Below are 23723 nucleotides of genomic sequence, written 5' to 3'. Positions count from 1 at the left end.
CCTGTCCCCTAGCTGTACCCATGCAGAACCTGACAAGGTCTCAACTGATGCCAGGTCTGCAGGCTATGAACAAGCTCTGCCCTTCTGAGTGTTTTTTGTTCTTGTTCTTCTTTTCTCTCTCTCTCTCTCTCTCTCTCTCTCTCTCTCTCTCTCTCTCCCTCTCTCTCTTTCTCAACTGCTTGTCACTACAGGGGGCAAAAGCACCAAAGAAGGGGAAGGCCACAAAGTCACAAGACATCTCAAAAGGCTCACAATACAAGTTGTCCCAATACAGGCTCACCAGATTGAAAATGGAGCCCTGCCAGCTCTCCCTTAGATAGACGCATGCATTTCAGCCATACCTTTCCAGCTTGCCTTCTTCCTCCCAGGCCTCCTCTAAGGGACTGGACCATGTCCTTTGTCCAGAAGCTTCCGGGCCCACCCTAGGTCCTGGCTCTGTGCAATTAGGTTATACCTATAGAGCTAGCCTATGCTAAAGGTTAGGTTGTACTAACAGAGCTAGCCTATGCTAAAGGTTAGGTTGTGCTAACAGAGCTAGCCTATGCTAAAGGTTAGGTTGTACTAACAGAGCTAGTCTCATGTTAAAGTTAGGTTGTACTAACAGAGCTAGCTTATGCTAAAGGTTAAAGGTTAGGTTGTACTAACAGAGCTAGCCTATGCTAAAGGTTAGGTTGTACTAACAGAGCTAGTCATGTTAAAGTTAGGTTGTACTAACAGAGCTAGCTTATGCTAAAGGTTAGGTTGTACTAACATAGCTAGCCTATGTTAAAGGTTTGGTTGTACTAACAGAGCTAGCCTATGCTAAAGGTTAGGTTGTACTAATAGAGCTAGCCTATGTTAAAGGTTTGGTTGTACTAACAGAGCTAGCCTGTGCTAAAGGTTAGGTTGTACTAATAGAGCTAGTCTTATGCTAAAGGTTAGGTTGTATTAACAGAGCTAGCCTATGCTAAAGGTTAGGTTGTATTAACAGAGCTAGCCTATGCTAAAGGTTAGGTTGTACTAACAGAGCTAGCCTATGCTAAAGATTAGGTTATACTAACAGAGCTAGCCTATGCTAAAGGTTAGGTTGTATTAACAGAGCTAGCCAATGTTAAAGTCAGCACGTCCCTGGGAGCTCCAAGGAGATACTCTGAACCCTCTGAGCAAATGCCTCTGGCTCACCAGTTTTCTGTCGCTAGGTGGTCCCCTTGGGTCTTGCAATGCCTGTGGGCAGGCTCTGTGTTTGATTCATGTGTCCCCCGAGTTCTATTGCTTCACTTCAGTGCTGATTCAGCCCAGAGGGTTAGTTAGTTCCCTCTGGATGGCTGCTCTTGTAGTGAATAAAGCTTTATGCTCCCTGCTCTTCATTTTAAATATTAGTGAGTGTGACATGTTATATTTTTCTCTCTAAGCGGGGGTTGGCCCAGTTTACGTTTTACTGGTATGTGGCCCTTAAATGATTCTTGGATACAGGGGAAATTTTCATTTAGGAATATTGGTCATGAATATTACAGGGTGTAATTGAGCATTAGAAAGTTAATCATGCTGACCAGGGAAAGCTAATCGTGCCAAGTGCTAGGCAGTCAAGGGTCACTAGAGTCCAGATAAGTGACAGAGGGAAATAGGAATGTGGAAGGGTCCCGTGTGTATCAGTCACTAATCCGTGCCACATGGTATACCACACATTAGTTAGGTGCCGCCTCATCATGACACAGGGAAGTAGGCACTGTTATCCCATTTTGCAAGAGAGGAAACTGAGGCTCCTTCCATGGTGCAGCCCTTGGTTGTCAGTCAGCCAGGTGCCAGAACAGAAGGTGGAGCAGGCTACAGGACAGCAGCTAGATGTGCCCGGCACAGATGGGAGCCTCCAGCCACTTCAGAAAAGCCATCTTTTCCCTTGCCTAGCTAGCTAGCCCCATATTCATGATCCTGGGTGCGTGATGGGGAAGTCGGGTGCAGGACAGGATGTCTAGTATCCCAAGAGCCCATGGAGGCCTCCTCTCCTCGTACCTGCAGAAACCAGCCTGGACACCAAATCCGTGTCAGAAGGCCACCTCAAGAGGAACATCCTGGTAAAGACTGTGGAGATGCGGGATGGTGAGGTGAGGAAAGATTCCGGTCGCCCCGGGGAGCTCTTGAGGCTATACTGAAGAAAGCCTGGAACTAGCTCCTTTTTTAGCTACTAGGAGAGCTCTTTTCCCAGGTCTTTCACGGGTGGTGTGCTAAGGGCAACCTGTGTACTGAGGCCACCAGCTCTAACTGGGACAGTTGGGAAAGAGGGGGTGGGTGGGGGAGTAAAGGCTTTGAAATTTTAATCAAAAGAACTTCGCATAGATAGACATAGAATGGCCTTCTCCATTTGTTGGAGCGTTAGCAGCAATGGTTACTCTTATGCCATAGTGTCAGGCATGGTACTAAAACCTTTACAAGTGGCTTTTATATTATTATTATTATTATTATTATTATTATTATTATTATTATTATTTAATGTGAGTGCTCTGCTGCATATATATCCGCAGGCCAGAAGAGGGCATCAGATCCCCTCAAAGATGGTTGTGAGCCACCATGTGGTTGCTGGGAATTGAACTCAGGACCTCTGAGTTTGACTACAGAGTGAGGCAATCACAGTGACAGCCCAGGGAAAACAGATCCAGGGCAGTCAGGGGCTTGCATCAGCAGGCACAGCCTCGCAAACTGGGTCTGGGATTATTTGAGCCCCTAACCCTGCCCCGTGCACCCTCCCTGTCCCTGCAGGTCATTAAGGAGTCGAAGCAGGAGCACAAGGACGTGATGTGAGGTGTGCCCACCTGGTGGCCCTTGCCATACAGTGTGAGGGCCCAAAGCTTATCCTCAAATAGTCCTGTTTGCCAGGCTCAGTTCCCACCCACACCAGCGCTTCCCTTCCTTCTGGTTTCCTGCCTGTATGCTGCCCAGGGCTCAATCAGTGCTGAGCTTCATAGATGGCATATACCCTTCACCTTCAACTAACAGGATACTCACCCCAAAGGCGCAGTCAGGAGGGGAGGGAACCCCAGCTGGGTTAGAATTGGAAGGGAAGAGGAAAGATGAGCAGAGAGACTTAACAAATCATTCCTTCATCCTTGTTGTTATGGAAACTGTTGCCAGGCTGCTGGAGCTAGACAACAATTCAGACAGAAAGGGAAAGTCCCCGAGGCAAAGTCTCTCTAGCCAGAGACCTATGCATCCCGAATGACCCTGACGATCTAGGAGCTGATAGGGCAGACCTGCTACCTGGAATGGCCACTAAGGCAGTCCTGAAGGGCCCTCCAGAGTGATGACTCGTGTGTCAGCCCCACTGAGCAGCTATGCAGGTTGACTGCCCATGAGCATGTGGAAACTTGGTTCTCAGCACTTGGCAGGATCTGTGGCATAAGTGGAGAGGGAAGGTGTATTGGACGGTGGAGAAGGGCTCCCTGGCCCCTAAGTGTGGATGCAGAGAGGTGGAACCCAGGAAGGGTCTCTGCTTAGGCTGCAGGGGTGCCAATGGCGGAGGCACTGGTAAAAGATCATTTGGACGCTGGAGTTGAAAGTTACAGGCAATCTGTTACCCTTGGCTCTGAATCCTATGAATCAAGGAAATAACCCGCTCTCTGGAAGACACTGAAATGGGAGAGAGGGACTTCCGTCCACTGGGCAGGGTACAGATGTGTCTCAGTCGTGAAGGTCTATTCCTGGCTGCACAGTCATCTTACCCTGTGACTGCTGCTTCTCAGTCCTGAAGAATCCACAACCATCCTTCCAAGGTTCTCCATCCCCACAATGACTAGCTGTTGCTCTCCAAGCCAAGGGACCATTCCCCTTCTTATGCAATTATAATAATGTCACCTATTTAGGTTATCATCCTATTTGAGAGTTTGAGGAACTGAAACGTGTTGTGTTCAAGCAGCCTGGTGGCTAGTGCCTTCATATTAGAGCACCTTCTCTGAAGCTGATTGGTGGGCAGGTAGGGAAGACATTGAGCAGAAAGTGTCCACTCAGTTGTCCTTCCCTCCCCTCCAAGGTCCCTCCCTCTTCCCAGGACACCCCCCCACCCCCTCCTTTCCACCTGTGCTAACCTCCAGAGCAGTACTGTCACCTTTACTCACTGGGCAGAAATAAAGACATGTGCCATAGACTTCCACAGAGTGGCTCTGATTTGTTCCGGAGGTGGGGTGAAGATAGGCAAGACCCAACTTGCTCATTATCAAACCCTCTGAAGCAGCAGCTGCCTGTCAAATCCACCTTACTCAGAGACCAGGTCCCCTGGCCTTTGCTCCACCTCCTCTTCTCAGCCCCAATCCCCCAGCCTGGGTGCCATCATTTCAAGAAATTCCTGTGCCTCCATCTTCGTACCTGCCCTGCGCTCTGCTAGTCTCAGAACAATGGGAAGCAGAGGAGGACACAGGCCAGCTCCCCCCACCTTTCTTTCTTATCCATCCCACCCCATTCAGTTCAACCAGGACCTCGTGGTAGTCTTCGGAGTCAAAGCCCCCCCCCCCCCAGCGTCAAGGAACTTACAGGTGATGTGACAGATCAGTTCACTTCCTCCCGTGACCGGAATGTGACTTGGGAAGACTCACGTACCTGGTCATTTCCCTCCTGACTCCAATCTCTGACCTGCCTCAAGCTCCTTCCACTTCCCAGATTAGACCCAGGCTTCTCCCATGAAACCAGGAGGCCGACTGTAACTAGTAGACTTGTTCATCACCCTGTCACGTGTCCCAGCCCAAGGTGCCCACCATAAGCGTCTGGTATCATTTAACAAACATATTGTAACATGACTGGTCGTCACAGCTAGAGAAGGGTTTGGGCAGAGAAGTTGGGACAACAGGGAGATTGGCAACAGCAACGACAGAGGTGAATGGTGATGAAGACGATGGTGATGAACAGATAGCCCATCAGGGTGAGCTCTATGGCTGTGCGAGTCTCTGGGTCTGAGAGTGAAGCTGGGTAGCGCCCTCGGGTTATTACGCCCAACCGGAAGCCAGCGATTTTTAACCCTTGCAGCCAGCAGTAATAGATGCCCCGGTCACTCAGCTGGGTGAAGCGGATGTGGAGATGGTTGCCGTGGTCGATGAAAACTCTCATGGACCTGTTCACACCTTTTAAGTACTGGGCTCGGTAGAGGGGCTGGTCGTCCTTGTCCCAGGCCACGGCATGCTCTGGTCGGGCCCCGGGACAGGAGATGATGAGGCCGTGACCCAGTCTCTGCTGATGGAATTGAATGGGAACCTGAGGCACCCAGGGCCGGCTGCCCAGTTTGGACACATAACTGTAGATTGCCAGCACACCCTTCCGGGTCTTGTTCCTCTTCTGACAGGACACTAGACAGCTCTGAAACTGCAGCTCGGGTGTGTGATACTTGGTCTGGAGATGCAGTTTCCACGGCACAGCCCGAGAGCCACAGGACACTACGTCGGACCGAGTCTTAATGTAGCGTGGCGAGAGGTCAGGGTACTGCAAATAGCAGAGCCCAAAGCGCCACTGTTCTCCACGCACGTCACAGCGGTCACAGGGGGTCCACTCCCAGAAGGTGGTAAAGACATGGAGGCCTCCATAGTACTCATCCGGCAACGGCTCCTGGGCCATGTCCTTGAAACTGGCCACTATTTCTTTATTGCTCTGGATGTCCACATCATAGGCATAAAAATAGTCCCCCTCACGGGTGCCACAAAAATATAGGCCTGTGTCCTCTGGCTGGGCCCGGAAAACCAACAGGCTGAACATGCGGATGCTGAATCGCACCAGCATGCTGCTGCCTACGCGAACATGAGCGGCTTCGGTGAGCAACCGCCCATCAAAGTCTGTGAGCACCGTGGTGTACCTGCTCCCCAAGTGCTTCTGGTAATACCAGACCACAGCAGAAACATCCTCGGGTTTGCAGTGACAGGGAAGCTCAAAGCTCATATCAGCCAGGTAGGCAGCGTTATCAAACACCAGGAAAGCAGGGCAAGGTGTCCTTTGAAAAACGCTCTCCTTCTCCACGATTTCAAAGGCCTGGAGACTGCCCCAGGCCCACAGGAGCACGGTGGTATGGGCCAAACTCATGCTTGGATGAAAGAGGGTCTTGGAAGCCAGGGGGAGTCAGGGCAAAAATCGAGGCGCCAAAGACCTATGGCATTCTAGAAATCATTGCTGAGGGGCCACTAGATAAAGAAAGGGTCAAGCGGCCAGGGAAAGAGGCAGTGAACTGCAGAGGCGAGAGCCAAGGGCGAGGTGATTTATTCCCAGCTCAAGTACAAGATGCTGTTCTAATGTGCCAGGCCTGATCTTGAGGGGAAAATCATTCTAGAACTTCGCACTCTCACCTTTCTAGAACACTGGCACTTACCCAAAAATGGGCCAGGGAAATCTAGAATGAGCTGGAAGCGCCTTCTGCCCTGCCCTGCCCAAAAGAACATCCTTTCATCCATCCGAGAGATAATGGAAACCCTCACTTGCACAGCTGGTCATCTGGGATGCTAGCCAGACCTGAGCCAAAGGCTTAGGGATTTCCCAGGCTCAACCTGTAGGAGAATTAAGTTCCTGGGAAGCGGGGGGGGGGGGGGAATTGTGCATCTCAGATGAAGGGGCGTTTGCTTCTTGATGAGCTGTTCATTCACTGGCTCTGGGTTCTAAATAGTCTGGTTAGGAGTTATGGTCAGAGCTTATCTGTCACTAGGGGCGTGGCAGGCAGCAAAACACTCTCAGCCAGCTGAGCCACTGGCTATCCTGGGGATCCACACAGATCAAATTATGGGTCGGGAAAGTGCGAAAGCCCACTACTTGAAAAGGGAAGCGCTGTGGATTTCTCACAACCATTCTTTTAACAACTCTGCCGAAGGCACAAGGTAAACACCACAGGACTCCTTCCAAGGGGCCTGGAGAGATAGCTCAGCGGTTAAGAACACTGGCTTCTCTTCCAGGGGACCTGGATTTGATTTCAGCACCCACAAGGCAACTCACAACCATTTGTAATTACACTTCCAGAGGCTCTAACACCTAGTTCTGGCCTCCTCAGGTACTGGGTACCCACATGGTGGACATACATACATACATACATACATGTAGGAAAAACACTCATACACATAAAGTGTCTTTGTAAAATGCCTTCTGAGACCACTGAGGAATGCTGAGGGCAACCAGTCCTGTCAATGGACTCCATACAGTCCTAGCAGCTCCTGTAGGAGCTCTTCTCCTCCCTGTAGCCCAGCAGATGGCTCCTCCACAGTGAGGCCCTCCTGCATGGGTCTGGTGGTGCCCATGACCTGCAACTTCTGAAACAGGCGCTGGCAGCTCTCTCGCTCTGCATGGCTCAGCAGGCTCAGGTTCAAGTTGAACCGCCCAGTGTTAGCCAGGCTGTGCAGAATCCCTAGCACTGCCGTCCGGTCGCTCAGCCTCACGTGCTCAGCCAATGCCACCAGCAGCTCCCCAAGAAGTCCAAAGCCCACATCCATCTGGAAGAGGTGGCCCAGCTTGGGCCCCCCAAGCTGAAGTAGGGCCTGGTAGCGCTCTGGCCCACTTCTTAAGTGTCGCCGCCAATCGCGGTAAAATTCTGCAGAGGTGGTGGGCTGGAAGGGTGATTTCTCCTGCATTTCAAAGGGAAACAGGTTCAGAGCTCTTCTGACCGCTCTGCAACTGCAAAGGGGGAGGTGGGTTATGAGTTTTCATGTTAGCATTTCAACTGTTCTCTGAGCTCAGGGAGGGCTGGACTCCGCGGCCTCGTTTTCAGATGAGGGAACTGGGGAGGGAGGGGGGAAGGAGGAGGGTGGGCCAAAGAAATCCAGGCTAGGATCTGAGAGTTTCCTTTGTACTGGGGTTTCCTCCAGAGAAAGAAAACATAGCTCTTGGCCCTTTAGAGTGAGTCAGAGCTTGCTCCAAGAAAAGTGAAATAGTGTACAATAAATCTCTGGGAGAGAAGAAGAAATTCAAACTAGTGTTGAGTGTCTGACAGGCTGAGTCCCTCTCCAGTACTGTCCCAGGGTCATTATCCTGTCTACCACATGAACAGATAAGGAAAGTTAGAGGACTGTTGCGCATGTCTCAACTCAGTACAACCATCTGATTGCTGTTCTGGGATTGGTGTGTGTGTGTGTGTGTGTGTGTGTGTGTGTGTGTGTGTGTGTGTGTATCTGTTGGCTGTCATGAGACATAAGGAAGAGGTATGGGCTGTAAGAAGACAGGATCATAGCTTTAACACAGAGAACTCCTGCTGAGCTAAAGAGGCCAGCCCACACCTACCTGGGGTATTTCAGTGACCACATCTTGAGAAGTCCTTTCCCGAGTAGTGTGACAATTCCAGGGCACAAATCTCTTCCCTCCCATCTTGTCCTTTTGTTCCAGAGGTTTCAGGTGTGATGCAAGAACAATACCTCTGTGTCAAAGGTAGAGATTGGGGAATGAGCTTAACGATTCCCTGTGTGTGGGGCAGCTACTTGGCTACACTTGTTGACGGGAAACAGGGCGACTACTACAGCAGCAGCAGCATAGAGGGCTGAAAGTCTCCACGCACTCCAAAGGGCTAGCTGCTGTGCTCAGCATCTTTCAGGCCATAACTCATGCCACGATAGCAACCATTCCTCTCTCTTACAGAATTGAGGCTCAGTCAGGTTAAGGAGCTTTGGTAAGATCGTCAGGTAGCAGAGGGTGGGGGCATGACAGAAGCCTAGAATGATCTCAATCTAGACTGCTTGCTTTTAATTCCTGTAGCCCACCATGAGAGGAGGGCCTGAGAAAAAATAACATCAAGCCAACCTGAATTCCTCATAGGAAGGCACCCTTTGCTCAACTGCCCGTAACTTGGCTGCGTTCTCCCTTTTGTACTTCTCGTCAGCAGCGAGGGCAGCCTGCAGCTCTTTCTCCAGGGCCTTGAAGTTGATTACATCGTTCTTCTCCATGGCTAAGGCCTGGGAAGGCAAGAAGAATGCATGTCAGCAGAGCTTCAGTCTTCAGGGTAAAGATGATGCCCTGGGACTCTTTACCAGATGTGAAATGACCCAAAGCAATCTGATCCTTAACCTGGAGGGTTACGAAAAATCTAGTTTCTTCCTTTACAGGTAAAATGGAATTGCGTGATGAAAATGTATTCCAGGCTTCTCACTGAGAACAAAACAGAAAGGTTTCCCGTTTGAAGTCTTGACTTTGCTCTCTGCTTCTAACAATATTTTAGACACTAAGGGCTGGCTCAGCGGTAGGATTTTGCCTTGTGAATGGAAATGCCTTGGGTTTGATCCCGAGCAAAACACAAAACACAAAACCACAACACACACACACACACCTATTAATTCAGGTACTTCATCTGAGGAGGCAATTTGGAGTTCAGATTTCTGACTCTTCATTCTTTCACATAGGATTTCTCTATATCAGTTTATTACCATAAAGGAACAGAGCGGGGGAGGGAGGAGAGGGGAGAGGGGAGGACAGACACAGACACAGAGAGGGACAGAGAGGTTTCTTTTATTATCTATTCCAGCTCAAGGACAAAATTTCACACTTCACTAAATGTCTTTAATGAAGAAAAAAAAAATCACCTCAACCAAAAGCAATGACAAAGCAGGAAGTTGAGAAGTGTCAGAAAGAGAAAACTCAGTGGCCTCCATCCCCAAATCCCTGAGCAGCACAGAGCGGCAGGCAAATAAGTGCTGTGTGGGCATTATCTCCAGTCCTACCACTGAAGTCCTGCCGCCTCCCCGGTATGTGTCCGATGGGGCTGTTTTCATAGGAAGCTATGTGTTCCCGTCTGGCTTCTGACATTTACTTATGATACCTCTTTCCACCTCAGAATCCTGGTGAACTGGAGCCATAGTTCACTCATGATCAGCCCTAGGGCAGGAAATGAGCTGGTCCGCAAGCAAATCCACAGCCATCCCCGACCCCAACGATGGGAAATAGAACGCCGAGAAGTGGGCTGTGTTACTCAGCCAACAATTGTGCTCAAGTCACATATCCTAAGCAATATTTTGGGGGTGAGGAGATCTCGCTATGTAGCCTAGTTTGTTCTCTCCAAAACTTCTGAGATCATGATCTAGGCTCAGCCTCTGGAGCAATAGAGACGATAGACTCTCGCCACCCGACCCATTTCTCTGTCGAGTTCTAAGCCTTCTCCAATTATAGAATGACTAGAGAAATCCCCTTTACTGTCCCTAAACCCTCACCCAGCAGCCCCAGTCTTGGACTCCCTGCTTTCTCTTGAGAAACCCCCGATCTGGTAGAACACCTTAGTGCATCGCCCTCGCAACAGCGAGTGTTGCCTAGCAACGGCGCCACCAGCCTGCCCACGTGACCGGCCCGAAGGCCCTCCTTTCAGGCTGTCCTAAGGCGCCTGATCAGATTCGTGAATCCTCCGGCCTTGCTTTTTTGTGGAGAAGTCCACGCTTCGTTTTGAGGACCAACAAGTTGGCCTTTCTCGGTTCTGTCTTCGAGGCCAGAATTTCTCGACGCTGTTCCTTAGGCAGAGCTGTCCTCCGAGGCGAGGCAGTTCGGCGACGCGCTCGGGGTCCTTCCTAGCGCCAGGCGCCCGCGTTGTCGCGGCGTGCGGCGGAAGCGCGGGCTCAGGCGGCGGACCGGGGCACTCGACTGAGCAGTCGGAGGGTGAGCTGGCCGGGAAGGGCACTCCTGAGGCTTGGGGAACGAACGAAACATGAGCTTGGGAAGAGGCGATTTATATAGTACTTATCCCTTTCGCTTAACGAACGTGTAAATTGAATTCTGGCGTGGGAAAGAGAATGAAAGACCCCAACTCCCAACGCACGCACACACCGTCGATTCCGGGGTTTCCGCGGTCCCCAACGTGGTTAAGATCCTGTCCCTTAGTAGAGGTGGCGCTGTAAAGACCCAGGCCCCTGCCACTCCCCCTTCCATCGGTGCCTGCTTCACCGCCAGACTGGCTCCATCTTCAAACTATTCTGCATCCGAGCTGACTGTGATGGCCAGTGCCTAATTTTTGCGCTCTGGAGATGCAGACAGGAATATTGGTGCAGGTTCAAGGCTAAGTAGCAGGTCTGGTTCAAAAAGCCAAAACTAGAAAAGATTGCAGCATTCCTTTTGAGATTCTGCGTTGCAGCGGGAAAGTGCAGTTTTTGGTTATTTAGAGAGTAGCTTTACTTAAACTAAGCATGTCACTAATTCACTCCCCTACCCAAAGCCACCCTCAAAAAACAAAACTAGCAAAACGTATTGAGGGCCTATTTTGTCCCAGGCACTGTTGTCGTTTTGCTCCTATTTTATTATTAACATTTATCAGTAGCAGGCACACACACATGTTCCCTAAGTACTACTCAGGCATAACCTTGATTTTACTTAGGCGAGGGGGGTAAATCTTAAGCACCCAGCCACACACTAAGAGATTAGCGTAAGGGTGGCTTGGCAAGTATATGTGGAGTGACAAATAGGTGACATTAAAGGAGAAGGGTGAGTTAAATGAATTAAGAAGGTATACATAGCCAGAGGACAATGGGAATAACAATTGTCCTGGGGCAGTGATGAGCTTGGCTTGTTCAGTAAACAACCTTTAAAAGTTTGTGATGGTAATCTTGGGAGAAGACAATGAACATAATTGTGGTAGCCTCTTAGAAATAAAAACAGTAGGTATATCAGAGTCTCCATAATGATTTACATTTAATTACCAGTGATTGGCACTCTAATTCTGCATTTTATTTACAGTCAGTCCTCAGCAGACGGCACTAAAGTATTCGGTATACTATAAGAAATACCAGAGTTTCAGAACAAAACATTCCACTCCGTTAACGTTACTAAGTGTCTTTTTGTGTAAGGTGCTGTCAGGGGCACTGGCTGTGAACACAAAGGAGCACGGGATTCTCCTGCTCAAGAAGGTCAAGTTTTGTTACGACCAACACTTGTTACTTGTTGCTTTTTGAGACAGGGTCTCTCAGGATGTATGTAGGATCATGGGTATAAGATCCTATGCTTGGATAATCACACTTTGTGTGTTTCTGTGTGTTTGTGTGTAGTGAGCGAGGGTCAGGTGTGCTGTGGCTTGCAGGTGGAGGTCAGAGGACAGCCTTCAGGGTTTGGTCCTATCTCCTTACTGCCAATACCAGGCTAGCCGGCTCTGGGCTTCAGAGAATCTCTGCCTCCCATTTCCTGTTGGCTGTCTAGGATCACAGACACTCTCACTACCTTATGTGGCTTTTTGGTGGGTTTCTAGGATTGAACTGAGGTCATCAGGCTGCACAGCTAGGTACTCATTCATTGCCTTTATACGGTTTTAGGCAATGATAAATCACTCTAAGGAGGTAAACTGAGTTATGTCATCCTTAGAAATGAGGCGAAGATAGAACGGATTGAGATCTTTAACCCCAGGGGCCTGATGCTTTTCCCCTGCTCTGGTTTTTGTTGCTCACAAACCGTAGAATTGTTTTTTAGAATAACAACAGTTACCTAGCATTTGGGACAGAAGATACTGAAGAGAGTGAGAGGCTGAGGGGCTGGGAAGGCTTGTAGGGTGAGATCTAAACTGTTCTTTTGAACAGAATTTCAGTCATTGAAGTGGGGGGAAATCTACTGGCATTGCAAACCTTTGTAAGGTAATGGGTGGTTGATGAGATTCGAACCTGGGTCCTTTAAAAGAGCAGTGAGAACAATGAGTTCTTACCCATCACTAAGGGAAAATGAGTAATTTTTGACAAGCATGTCCGCTGTCACCATATTTAAAATCAAAGTTAGAATCATCAGTGAGGACAAGTTGGAATTGTGTACCTCTCAGAGCAGGGGCAAAGCCACAGGAAGGGAAATTCTTCAAAAGCCTTGGTTTGTAATCTGGAAAAGTGTCACATTGTGAAAGTCAAGTACGATCCTAGTTTGTGTCCTTAGCTGTGTAGTTTGTGACTGGAACAGTTTCTCAAACTTAGTGGAGCCTGTGTATTAGGTAGTATAATCTGCTGGTATTAATTTTTATTTTGATGATTGCATTGTGATATTTTGAGAATGTTAATTTTTTTTTAAAAAGTGAGATGCTGGAAAGAGAGTTTAGCATTTCAGAGTACCTGCTAGGCAACCATGAAGACTTGGGAGTCAGATCCTACCTAGCACTCACGTGACAGTCCTCATGTTCCTAAAGGATCCAATGCATAAAATTACGCACACACTCACTCACACACACACTCTCTCTCTCTCTCTCACACACACACACACACACACACACACACACACACACACACTCACACACACACAGTTTAATTGATTAAATAAATACAGAAAGGGAATAGGTGGACTAGGCATTAGTTGTACACCTGTTATGTCAGCATGTGTGTGGGGTGGGGGGGGCAGGGCAGAGGCAGAGGATCTAGAGTTGAAGGCCAGCTTGGGGTAACAGCGAGAACCTATTTTAAAATAAAGCCAGATGGGACTGGAAAGATGTCTCAGTGGTTACGACCACTGACTGCTCTTTCAAAGGATCCAGGTTTAACTCTCATCATCCACATGTTAGCTTACGTCTGTCTGCAATTCCAGTTCCTGGGGGTCTGGCTTGTATGGGCAATGTGTTCCTATGTGTATGGTACCCAGATATACATGCAGGCAAAACACCCATACAGAGAAAATAAAAATAGATAAATAAAGTGTTTAAATAGAGTTAGGCCTGGGCCTATGTTTGTAACCCCACCACTTTGGAGGCTAAGGCAGGAGGATCAGAAATTTAAGACCAGCATGAACTACATAGAGTTTGAGGCAACAAAGAATGTCCCTAATAAAAGAAGGGACAATATAAGAAGATAGAATGAACCAGGGCAGAGAAGTAGAGAAAGGTCTGCATTCTGGGGACACTATTCAGTAGCCTGGTCAGTCACTCAGTCACCAGTTACCACCTGCCCATGTGGTGGGAAAGGTAAGGGTGTGTGGTGCAGGCTTTCATTACTTGGCCAGTCCGTAACTCTTCTCTCCTTGAATTTTAGCATCATGGATACTGACTTGTATGATGAGTTTGGGAATTATATTGGACCAGAGCTTGATTCTGATGAAGATGATGATGAACTGGGAAGAGAGACAAAAGATCTTGATGAGGTAAAACAAACACTGTTTTCTTTATTCCTCTCTTTACAGACAACATTCCCACAATGACCTGCACGCATCTCTAATTTTCCCTGGGTAGTGGGGGTGGATTTCAAGACAGGCACAGACTGTGTCCTGGCTATCCTAGAACTCACATAGACCAGCCTGCCTCTGCCTGCAAGTTTTGGGATTAACGGCTTGGCTACTGTTGGACTGTTTATATGAGTTGTATTGGGATTTTATATTGGCTCCTAAAGCTTAAAAGTGGCTTTAAGGGGTTTCATTCACAAGTTGGGTTTGATCTGCGCTCTAGTAATGGTTCTGTAATAGCTCTTTGAGTTCCTGGCTGTATCTTTTGACAAAAAGGAATGACCCCTATTCATCATGGGGAGACAACTGTGTTAGCATGTCTGCACTCGGAACGCCTTCCTAAGCCCCAATTTGAAAAGAGGCAAATGAAGGGGTAGGGGCAGTTCCTGTTGCTCCGGTTTAGGAGTGGGAGATAATGTCCAGAATGGTTTGAAATGGCTTTCAAAAGGCACTCCACCGTAAAGCCGGGAGTGTATGTAATCCCAGCATTTAGAAATGGAGGCCAGAAATAAGAAGCCTTGGTTCCATGAGTTTGAGGAAAGCCTGAGCTAAATGAGATCCTGTCTCCAAAAAAAAAAAAAAAATCACCAAAGAATTAATAAAAATATTATTTTTTAAAAAGGAGGGGTACTATTATGTTTCTTGTCATTCCAAATACCTGGCAAGAACCAGATACAGGAGGAAGGATTTATGACTCTTGATCTAAAGGACTGCTGTTGCTAACAGTGGAGAAGACTTAGCAGCAGTTGGCGCGTATCGCAGCTACTTAGTCATGTTTCAGGGTATCAGGAAGCACAGAGAGGATGGAAACGAGCCAGACCGTAAGCCTCAGGACTCCATCTTCCAGTGTTCCACAACAGTCTAGAACAGTTCTACCAACTGGGGCCAGAGGTCCAAACATGAGCAAGTGAGAGAGAGACAGTGCATTCAAACTCCAACAGGCACCCAGAGTAGCTTTCATCTTTTAGCATTATTCAGAACTTGATGAGTAAAACATAGATTTAGTGGAAGTAGGGTCTCACTGAATGATTCTAGTGAGCATGAGAGGGGAGGGGTGAGACTAGACACTTCATTATATAAACGTATAAAACTGTCAGGCAGTGAGAAGACTGATCCCACTTCTTTTTTTAAAGATTTTTATTTATTTATTATTAAGTACACTGTAGCTGTCTTCAGACACCCCAGAAGAGGGCATCAGATCTCATTACAGATGGTTGGGAGCCACCAAGTGGTTGCTGGGATTTGAACTCATGACCTCTGGAAGAGCAGTCAATGCTCTTAACCACTGAGCCATCTCTCCAACTGCAAAGATTGATTGATTGATTGATTGATTATATGTAAGTACACTGTAGCTGTCTCCAGACACTCCAGAAGAGGGCGTCAGATCTTGTTACGGATGGTTATGAGCCACCATGTGGTTGCTGGGATTTGAACTCAGGACCTTCGGAAGAGCAGTCAGTGCTCTTACCTGCTGAGCCATCTCTCCAGCTTCATCCAACTTCTTTTTTTTTTTTTTTTTTTTTTTTTTAAAGATTTATTTATTTATTATATGTAAGTACACTGTAGCTGTCTTCAGACACTCCAGAAGAGGGCGCCAGATCTTGTTACGGATGGTTGTGAGCCACCATGTGGTTGCTGGGATTTGAACTCTGGACCTTTGGAAGAGCAGTCGGGTGCTCTTACCCACTGAGCCATCTCACCAGCCCCATCCAACTTCTTAATGGAGGGTTAGTCTGGATTTGCAAGGGGGTTAAATTTATGGGACACCAGGCATGAGAAGCACCAGGGAAAAGAACATTGAAGCTCCTGGTAAGTCTGGTAAAAGGAGACTAGCTTGCATCTTCAGTATGTTAATGATGAATCGCACCCTGTTGGGGTGTGAGGGAAATCTTGAGGTTAAGCTGATCACTGTGGTGATGTAGTTCAGTGGCAGCTACTTCCCTGGTGTGCACAAGGTTCCATAGATTTAGTCCTTACCGCTGCCAGGATGGAGGGTTGAGAAGAGAGGCCATGGAACAAACAAACAAAAAAGAATTAAGTAATTTCTCTTAAAATTAAATTTGTACCGGGCTGTGGTAGCTCGCACCTTTAATCCCAGCATTTGGAGGCAGAGGCAGGCAGATCTCTGAGTTCAAGGCCAGTCTGTTCTACAGAGTGAGTTCCCAGACAGCCAAGGCTACACAAAGAAAACTGTCTCGAAAAAAATTCTATAATTTTTTTTTATATGTATTGATTTTTTTTTAAGATTTATTTATTTATTATATGTAAATACACTGTGGCTGTCTTCAGACACACCAGAAGAGGGCGTCAGATCTTGTTACGGGTGGTTGTGAGCCACCATATGGTTGCTGGGATTTGAACTCATGACCTTCAGAAGAGCAGTCGGTGCTTTTACCCGTTGAGCCATCTCACCAGCCCCATTGATGTTTTCCTAAACAGAGAAAACCCTGTCTTGAAGCAAAAAGAAAAAGAAAAAAAAAAGCTATTTGGAGCTCTGATGCATAGGAGTTTGTAAGAAGGGCGGGCGTTCATTCTGGGGGGAAGGGGTACAGGGGCCGTCTCTTCCCCCAGATCACCAAAGTCTAGTGCTTAGAGGACAGCGTGGGTGTGAAGCAGAGGAGGTGGGGTCAGAGAGTTGAAGGCCTTGACTAGAAAGCAGAGTAAGAGCCAGGTGAGGTGATGCATGCCTTGAACTCCAGCAGAGACCACGACAGGCAGTCCATGGCCAGCCTGGTCCTCTCAGTGCGGTCCGGGACAGCCAGGGCTACATAGAAAGCAAAATGCTGGAGTTCTTCCTTCAGTGAAAGCGGGTTGGTGGCCTGACAGCTAGCCAGGGCTTCTTGGCAGTACTGCCAGCATCCATGTGAAGGTGGGGGCTTGGACTGCTGCTTGAATATGAGGGGAGAAGGGGAGTGAGAATGCTGAGGAGCTACAGCAGCACTGTTAACAGACAAAGGGAACGCTGAAGGATGCTTGTTAGCTTTATTTCAGGCTGTTTGAGCTGCTGCATGGTGCTCAAGTGGAGATGGTTAGAGGAGGCAGGAGTTATTACATAAGCCCACGGTTACGCTCCTAATGCATTCAGCTGTATGGGACAGACGACTGGCTTGGTAGTTATTTTGGAGCCATTACCAGTAGGATATGTTTGGCTGCTGAAAGCACTGATGTCATCTCAGGCCACTTTAATAGAAGCAGAGCATACAGATGGCAGGAGGTGGCCAGGCAGCCCACCACTGCAGGTATTTCCATTCTTTTCTAAAAAACAGGTTGGCATTTGGGAATTTCTGTGAAAGAAAACAAACGCCCACCACTGCATCTATCCAGCTTACTGCACACAATGCCTTCCGCTCTGTTTTTGTGGACAAATTGTTTTCCAGTCAACCAACTCCATCCCCCATCCTTTCTCCCCACTCAGGACCTTCACCCAGCACTTCCCCCTCCCACTCCTGCTCCCGCTCCATCAGCTCCCTCATGAGTGGGTCATCCCACACTGTATGAGTGTGTTATTTTACCTTAGACCCTTCACTCAGGGCAGGGTGGCAAATGCAGAGGCAGGTGGATCTCTGTGAGTGCATGTCTGGCCTGGGCTACAGAGTGAGTTCCAGGACAGCAGAGGCTACATAGAGAAACCCTGTCTCAAACAAACTCCAAAAACCCTTTGCTCATAATTCTAGCTAGGTAGGTAGTTCAGTGCCGGCCTGGGCAACTTAGTGAGACCTGGTCCCAATAAAATAAAATAGCATTTGTCTAGTAGGCATGAGGACCTGGGTTCCATTTCTGGTACCACCCCAGACCTCTTCTGACCCCATTCCCCCTTCCGTTACCTCCCTGTTTTCTTACTTCCCTAAATGCATGCCTCAGAAGAGTTGTTGAAGCTGTTTCCAAATCTCCAGCCCACTCTAACCCTACTCCTTGGTCACTGTTCTTGTCAAAGTCACTATGGCCCTGGCCTGTCCATCTCAGTCTCACTTGACCTGGTGAGCCAACATTCCCTCGTGTCTTCTCTTCCCCTGTTTTCCAGGGAGGCCCCTGGCTTTCACCCTCATGACCCTTCCTTCTTAGTCTTTACTGCTAGCTTCTTCTCCCAGGCCTTCAGACGCTAGCAGACCTAGAGTTCTACTTACACCTCTCCTCCACCCCTGCATACTGCACTGGTCATCGTATCCAGTCTGTCAGATGACTTTTGTCCAGATGTCTTGGGTTTCTGTCTTCAAAGACCTTTCTCTTGAGCCTCAGTTCTGTGTGTCCTGCATCTGGTTGGCATCTTTCCTTAGTGCCTAATGTTGGGTCTCAAATGCAGCGAGTCTGCCAGATTCTAAGTCCCTCTCATACTGCTCTCCCATTCTTCCTCATCCCTCTAATTCCGTGCCTTGTTTTAGTTGCTCAGGTCAGAGGCCTCTCTCTTTTTCAACATACTTTCATTTATTAGAAAACACTTGATTCTACAGAATATTTCTAGGACAGCCTCCTCACACCACCTTCACAGCTGGCTGGTGCAGTCACCATCTCTTTCCCAAATTACTGCAGTCGGTGCCTAACCAACCTTCTTCCTCTCAGTGTGTTCTCAAGATGGAAAAGGGCGGGGTCGAGTCCTCCCCGTTCCCTACACACACAGACAGTACTGAAGTTTACACCCAAGACACTGAGCTATAATTGTTAATGCAGATTATCCTAGTTGAAAACCAGTCTTCTAGAAAAAAATAAAGTCCAGACCAGTGGCAACAGCTTAGTTGTCCTACAAGCGTGAGGACCTATGTCCAATCCCCTGAACCCATAAAAATGTCAGGTGTGGTAGTGTGTTCTTAGAGAAACAGGGGGCTCCTGCGGCTGGATGGCCAGCCAGCTCTAGCTAATCCATAAGCCCCAGGTCCCAATGAGAGGCATCTCAAAGGAGACAGATGATGTTCCTGAGGCCACTGCCTTGCTAGTCTTCACACATACACACACATTAAGAAACAAGAGGGGAGTCATCAGATGACTTAAATAATCTGGAAGGTTCTCTATGGTTACCTCCTGCATGACTTGAGTTTACTCTTATCCCAGTGTTTTTCCGTTCCTAAACTTGCTGCTTTGTCACAGCAATAGAAAGCCTGACAAGGACAGAGGCTAGAACTAGACTTGCATTATTATATTTAGTGTTACACTGAACATGTTGAAGAAATGTGGATCTTTCCCCATTCACAGCCTATATGGGCTTCACATTCTCACCAACACCTGTTATCGCCTGTCATCGAGATCAGTTGTTAAAACCAGTTTTGTCAAGCTAAGTGAAAATGTAAAGATAAGGGTTTGTTCCTCATTTCTACCTCTGGCTTCTGATTTTTGTCCTTGGAGAAAGTGGGGGTTTTGTTTGTTGTTTTCTTAGTTGGCTGTGCTGTGGTGAGCTACTTGTTTTCTTTCATCTGAATCCACTGTGGCCAGTCATCCCATTAAGAGTAGGGCAGGTTTGAAGCAGCAGCACTGGCCATAGCCAACGCTCCCAGAGTCCCTTGAGAGGAGGGCTTTCCAGGGGTGGGGACCAACTCACCAGCACAGGACTTGAAGGAAGATGCAGCTCTCACGTAGAAGAGGGCAAGAAAAGGCCCCCTCTGTCCTCCTGTTCTCTCTTGTCTTCAGATGGATGAGGATGAGGACGAGGATGACGTGGGAGAGCACGAGGATGACCACCCCGGCATGGAGGTGGTGCTGCATGAGGACAAGAAGTACTACCCCACGGCCGAGGAGGTGTACGGCCCCGAGGTGGAGACCATAGTCCAGGAGGAAGACACCCAGCCCCTCACAGGTATGGCTGGAGGAAACCTTGTCTAGCTGTCAGCGAGTCTTCAAAGTTCAGTGAGTGAATTGGGCGATTGTTTTCTTTAACTTTCAGTGTTATTTCTAGATAAGAGTCAAGTATCTTTGTCTCAATATTCAGCAAAACTCTTAGCTTGGTACTGAGCAAAAGGAGTTAGTATTTGGGGGCTATGGCGATATAAGAGCTATAGCTAAGAGCACTGGCTGCGCTTGCAGAGGACCCAGGCTCCATTCTGAGCACCCACATGGCACCTCACACAGCTCACAGCCGCCTGTAACTCCAACTCCAGAGGACCCGGTGCCCTCTTCTGACCTCCAGGCATGCATGTGATGTACAAACACACATGAAATAAAATAACTAAAGGAGTTAGTGCTTTATCCACTTCCTGATGCTTAAAGCCTGCCATGCTCTCTTTGGTCTGATGTTTTCCCAGCTGGTCTGAGCAGTCCGGGTAGAGCTCACTGTCCACCTCTTAGTACTGATTCAGGAAAGCAATTCCATTACAGAAAGTTGGGCTTTTTGTGTCTGTTGTTTCCCCACATCCCACCAAATAAGCTGAAGTCCCTTCCTTCACTGTCTCAGGCCGAAATAGCATTCCAGAATTTCTCAACTTGAGTGATGGATCCTTGAGAATAAATTAAATTGCTGTTATATATCATGCACTGTAAAGCCCGATCCAGTGGCGCGAGCTCCGCATCTCTGGTTCATACCTACCTACATGTCACTGCTTTTCTTCTTTCCTCCAGAGCCCATTATAAAGCCAGTGAAAACCAAGAAATTCACCCTGATGGAGCAGACGCTACCCGTCACGGTGTATGAGATGGAGTAAGTCTTAAGACCCCTCGGCTCTTCTTAGAGGCAGGAAAAGGTGGTTTGTGGTTGAAAGAGCCAGAGAATTATGACAGCAGTTTTTTATGATCTGTCAGCGTATGGCTGCTGGGATGTTGGGTTCAGTCTTCTCTCCCAGCTCTCATCTGGATGTCAGCTGTCTCCCTTCCTTCATCCCAGCACTACCTGTAACCCAGAAGGCCCTGAGGCCAGTCCCTGAGACAGAATGGGGAGTTATAATTACCAGCATGGAGCTCTGTGTTCTGCCCATCAGTCTTCAGAGCTGTGGTCAGCAGCTGAGAAACAGCTCCAGGAAGTGTTCGCTGACAGTTGTTTTATTCTCCCTGTCCGTTTGACATTCTTTTTATTCTCTCTGTCTGTCTCTCGCTTTTTCTGTAGTGGTAAGGTTGTTGTTATTTATTTGGTTTTTTTGTTTGTTTGATTTAGAGGCAGGGTTTGTCTGTGTAGCCCTAGTGTAGCTTATAATGTCCACCTATGAGGTGTTGTGATTATAACCCTGAACCACCATGCCCAGCTGATCATTGCATCCTCCTGTCCATCCCCTGCCCCGGGTCTCATGCATGCCAGGCTGGTTTTGATCCTGCTGTCTCCACCACATAAGCAAGCACTAGGATCACTCCGTGACCCATCATGCCAGCCTCGTCTGAATTGAACCTTTCTTTTTCAATCATTTTACTGTTGAGATCTGTATAATGGTGACCATGAAACCCAGATGACAGAGAACCGCTAAAGTTGTCTTTCAACCTCCCCATGCACTCTGTGGTGCATGCCTGTATACTTTCATCCAGAGGGCACTGGTCTCATGATCTTGGTTTCCAGGCTGTGTTGTCTTGTGAGCACCCTGACCTAGGGCTCTGAATGTTCTGCAGTTGATCTGAAAGTTGTTCCCGGCTGGAAATAGCTGGCCCACCTCTGTGCCTCCCTCCTCAGGAGCTTCTGCCATAGTTTGTTTTGTCTTTGTTTTTCCTTCCAGTTTCTTAGCAGATCTGATGGACAACTCTGAGCTCATCAGAAACGTGACCTTGTGTGGCCATCTGCACCACGGCAAGGTGAGAGGCTGTTGTGCTTCTTGGAATGGGATTTCTCTTTGTACCTGCTTGACTTCTGAGCCTTTATGAAGTGCTAAGGCTGGGCAAGTGGTTGGGGGACATGAAGACAATGCTCCCTGCATGTTCTTATGGAACCGTGTGTCATGCCATTCCAGCCACTTACATGCCTGAGCCGTGTGTTTACACTAGACGGAGAAAGGGAAATTAAACCTTTCTCTGGTTTTTATAACCTTTTATTTCCTGAGGGAGGACTTTCCAAGAAAGAGTTCATCTTTCATTGAAAAATAATCTTGTGGCTTCTGTGTTAATCCTTTGCTGTCCCATAATTCTCTTTGTTTTTCTCTACCTTCCTTCATGCCTAAATTACATGGTGCATTGGGAGCGTGGGGAAAAGGCACAGATTTTCTTCCACAATTGGAGTTCTTGTCCATCTCTTCTTTTTCAGACCTGTTTCGTAGATTGTTTAATAGAACAGACGCATCCGGAAATCAGAAAGCGCTATGACCAAGATGTAAGTAGAACTTGGGCTGAGCTGTTGGGAATGCCTTGCCCTCCGGTCCCTCACCTGCACTCAGCAACAGAGGTGTCTTCCGACTGCTGCTGTGTGATTGGAATCTAGTAATAGGCGTAAGCGTTCTCAAGAGCGTGGAGAATGTTAACCTGCATTATTTTTAGGTGATCTGTTCTGCATTTGGGATCCCTTTTCAGGATGTATCCTGACTTTTATAGTCTCCTCTTTTCTATCATTTTATTAATAGCCTGCTCTATAAATATCCTACAGTCAGTTGGGCCTTGTTATTTTCATGGTAAATTTAAATGCCTGTGAGCAAGGCCAACTGTGGCGGCAACTCTCAGTGCAATAAATGTTCAGACTCTGCCAGATTGACTGTTTTGACCTGTGAGACTTGAGGCTGGCACGTGTCTCCCTCTACCACTCCTAAGATCTAGTGCAGTGTGTACAGCCTGGCTCTCCAGCCACTCGTGACTGTAGTGTCTACTTACTCCCACCCCTGCACGCATGCAGCAACCTCTTCCATGTGGGAGGGCACTGGTCTCCTTGACTGGAGTTACTCTGGGGACACTCTGCTGTCTTGAGTCTAGTTTTCTTCCTGAGGAAGCGCCTGGAGTTGGGAGGAGGTGAGCGAGGTGATTGATGGCCTGCGTATGGGAGAGAAGTCTGAATTCAGGTGCTAACATCACTAAATGTTTTTCAGCTATGCTATACTGACATCCTCTTCACAGAACAAGAGGTGAGTGAGTGTGTCTTGGGAAATCAGACTTTGCCTACACAGACCCACCAGCCATTGTTTTGTAGAGACTGGGGAGGCCTTTTCCGGAACACTTCCATTTAGTCTTGCCCTATGCTTCTCTCCTGCCACTTTCCATCATTCCATAATGAGAACTGGGAAGGCAAGCTGAGTATGGGGGCAGAGCCTCCCAGCCCTTGAGTAGATTCAACAAATACTGAGAGGTGATGTTCATACTTGTAAAACTCTATGTGATCTCTACAATATCCCACAGTTCCTAAGATGTCTCCTGTGGGACCATCTACTTCCAGGAGGGGCTTCTCTGTGAAGGGCTGTGGTCCAGTCTGCCGCTTGTCTCTTTCAGCCTGGATCTGCCCCCTCCTTTATCATCTGTCCCTTTTTTCCCCAAAGAACTCTGTGGAAGGCTCTCATACGTGTACAGGGTTAACTAAAGGAATTGAGGGCAGTGTTCCACAGGATAAGCCATCCCAGTAGCGCTGTTAGTGTTCTAACAGTTACTGTTGGAGTGTGGCAGGGTTTTGTTTGGGTTTTGCTTCTTTCAGTGGTTCCGTGCTGACCTCAGACTCTGCATTATTTGCCGCAGCCTCATCAGTGCTGCTGTTAGAGACCTCATTGTGGGTTTCAGAGGTCTTTTCTTTTCTTTTCTTTTCTTTTCTTTTCTTTTCTTTTCTTTTCTTTTCTTTCTTTCTTTCCTTTCTTTCTTCCCCT

General features: G+C 47.9%; 4 protein-coding genes across 7 annotated transcripts in view; 2 read left to right on the top strand and 2 right to left on the bottom strand.

The window, feature by feature from the left end:
- The window catches only part of Gfap (glial fibrillary acidic protein), a 9506-nt gene extending 5401 nt beyond the window's left edge, over nucleotides 1-4105 (top strand). Inside the window, exons 7-9 of the mRNA XM_021177910.2 lie at nucleotides 148-305; nucleotides 1990-2081; nucleotides 2734-4105. Of these exons, the coding sequence (XP_021033569.2) occupies nucleotides 148-305; nucleotides 1990-2081; nucleotides 2734-2775 (292 nt within the window). The 3' untranslated portion in view covers nucleotides 2776-4105. The remainder of the gene's footprint in view (nucleotides 1-147; nucleotides 306-1989; nucleotides 2082-2733) is intronic.
- A 525-nt stretch (nucleotides 4106-4630) lies between these two features.
- Fam187a (family with sequence similarity 187 member A) lies at nucleotides 4631-6258 on the bottom strand. The gene has a single exon (XM_021177742.2). It carries the CDS (start codon nucleotides 6025-6027, stop codon nucleotides 4774-4776), a length of 1254 nt encoding a protein of 417 aa, XP_021033401.1. The 5' UTR covers nucleotides 6028-6258; the 3' UTR covers nucleotides 4631-4773.
- Nucleotides 6259-6891: 633 nt separating this feature from the next.
- On the bottom strand, nucleotides 6892-10186 carry Ccdc103 (coiled-coil domain containing 103). Of its 3 annotated transcripts, none has more exons than XM_021178046.2 (4): nucleotides 10113-10186; nucleotides 8713-8864; nucleotides 8200-8332; nucleotides 6892-7547 (listed from the first exon to the last, which is right to left on the bottom strand). In XM_021178046.2, the coding sequence occupies exons 2-4, from the start codon at nucleotides 8853-8855 to the stop codon at nucleotides 7110-7112; spliced, it is 714 nt and encodes a 237-aa protein (XP_021033705.1). In that variant the 5' UTR covers nucleotides 8856-8864; nucleotides 10113-10186; the 3' UTR covers nucleotides 6892-7109. The 3 variants fall into 3 exon arrangements, with proteins under 3 accessions (XP_021033705.1, XP_029339012.1, XP_021033704.1); XM_029483152.1 differs by lacking the exon at nucleotides 10113-10186 and adding an exon at nucleotides 9489-10100; XM_021178045.2 differs by lacking the exon at nucleotides 10113-10186 and adding an exon at nucleotides 9725-10100.
- Nucleotides 10187-10454: 268 nt separating this feature from the next.
- The window catches only part of Eftud2 (elongation factor Tu GTP binding domain containing 2), a 40518-nt gene continuing 27249 nt past the window's right edge, over nucleotides 10455-23723 (top strand). Inside the window, exons 1-7 of one of the 2 annotated variants that reach the window (XM_021175570.2) lie at nucleotides 10455-10548; nucleotides 13869-13977; nucleotides 19675-19837; nucleotides 20596-20674; nucleotides 21672-21747; nucleotides 22193-22258; nucleotides 22962-22997. In XM_021175570.2, coding sequence (XP_021031229.1) covers nucleotides 13873-13977; nucleotides 19675-19837; nucleotides 20596-20674; nucleotides 21672-21747; nucleotides 22193-22258; nucleotides 22962-22997 — 525 coding nt within the window. In that variant the 5' untranslated portion in view covers nucleotides 10455-10548; nucleotides 13869-13872. Of the gene's footprint in view, nucleotides 10549-13868; nucleotides 13978-19671; nucleotides 19838-20595; nucleotides 20675-21671; nucleotides 21748-22192; nucleotides 22259-22961; nucleotides 22998-23723 lie in introns of both variants that reach the window. The other variant, XM_021175569.2, reaches the window with a different exon arrangement.

This window comes from Mus caroli, chromosome 11, assembly GCF_900094665.2.
Source record: "Mus caroli chromosome 11, CAROLI_EIJ_v1.1, whole genome shotgun sequence".
Taxonomy (NCBI): Eukaryota; Metazoa; Chordata; class Mammalia; order Rodentia; family Muridae; genus Mus; species Mus caroli.
Note: the sequence above shows the minus strand (reverse complement) of the source record. Positions and strands in the feature narration are given on the sequence as shown.

What these genes read in the sequence shown, in the direction of transcription:
- Fam187a (XM_021177742.2), bottom strand. Translation starts at nt 6,027, where the DNA reads ATGAGTTTGGCCCATACCACCGTGCTCCTGTGGGCCTGGGGCAGTCTC.
- Ccdc103 (XM_029483152.1), bottom strand. Translation starts at nt 9,677, where the DNA reads ATGAAAACAGCCCCATCGGACACATACCGGGGAGGCGGCAGGACTTCA. An exon ending in TGTCATTGCTTTTGGTTGAG is followed by an intron (nt 8,865 to 9,488) that starts GTGATTTTTTTT and finishes TTGCCTTCCCAG; the next exon opens with GCCTTAGCCATGGAGAAGAA. An exon ending in CCTTCCTATGAGGAATTCAG is followed by an intron (nt 8,333 to 8,712) that starts GTTGGCTTGATG and finishes CCTTTGACACAG; the next exon opens with AGGTATTGTTCTTGCATCAC.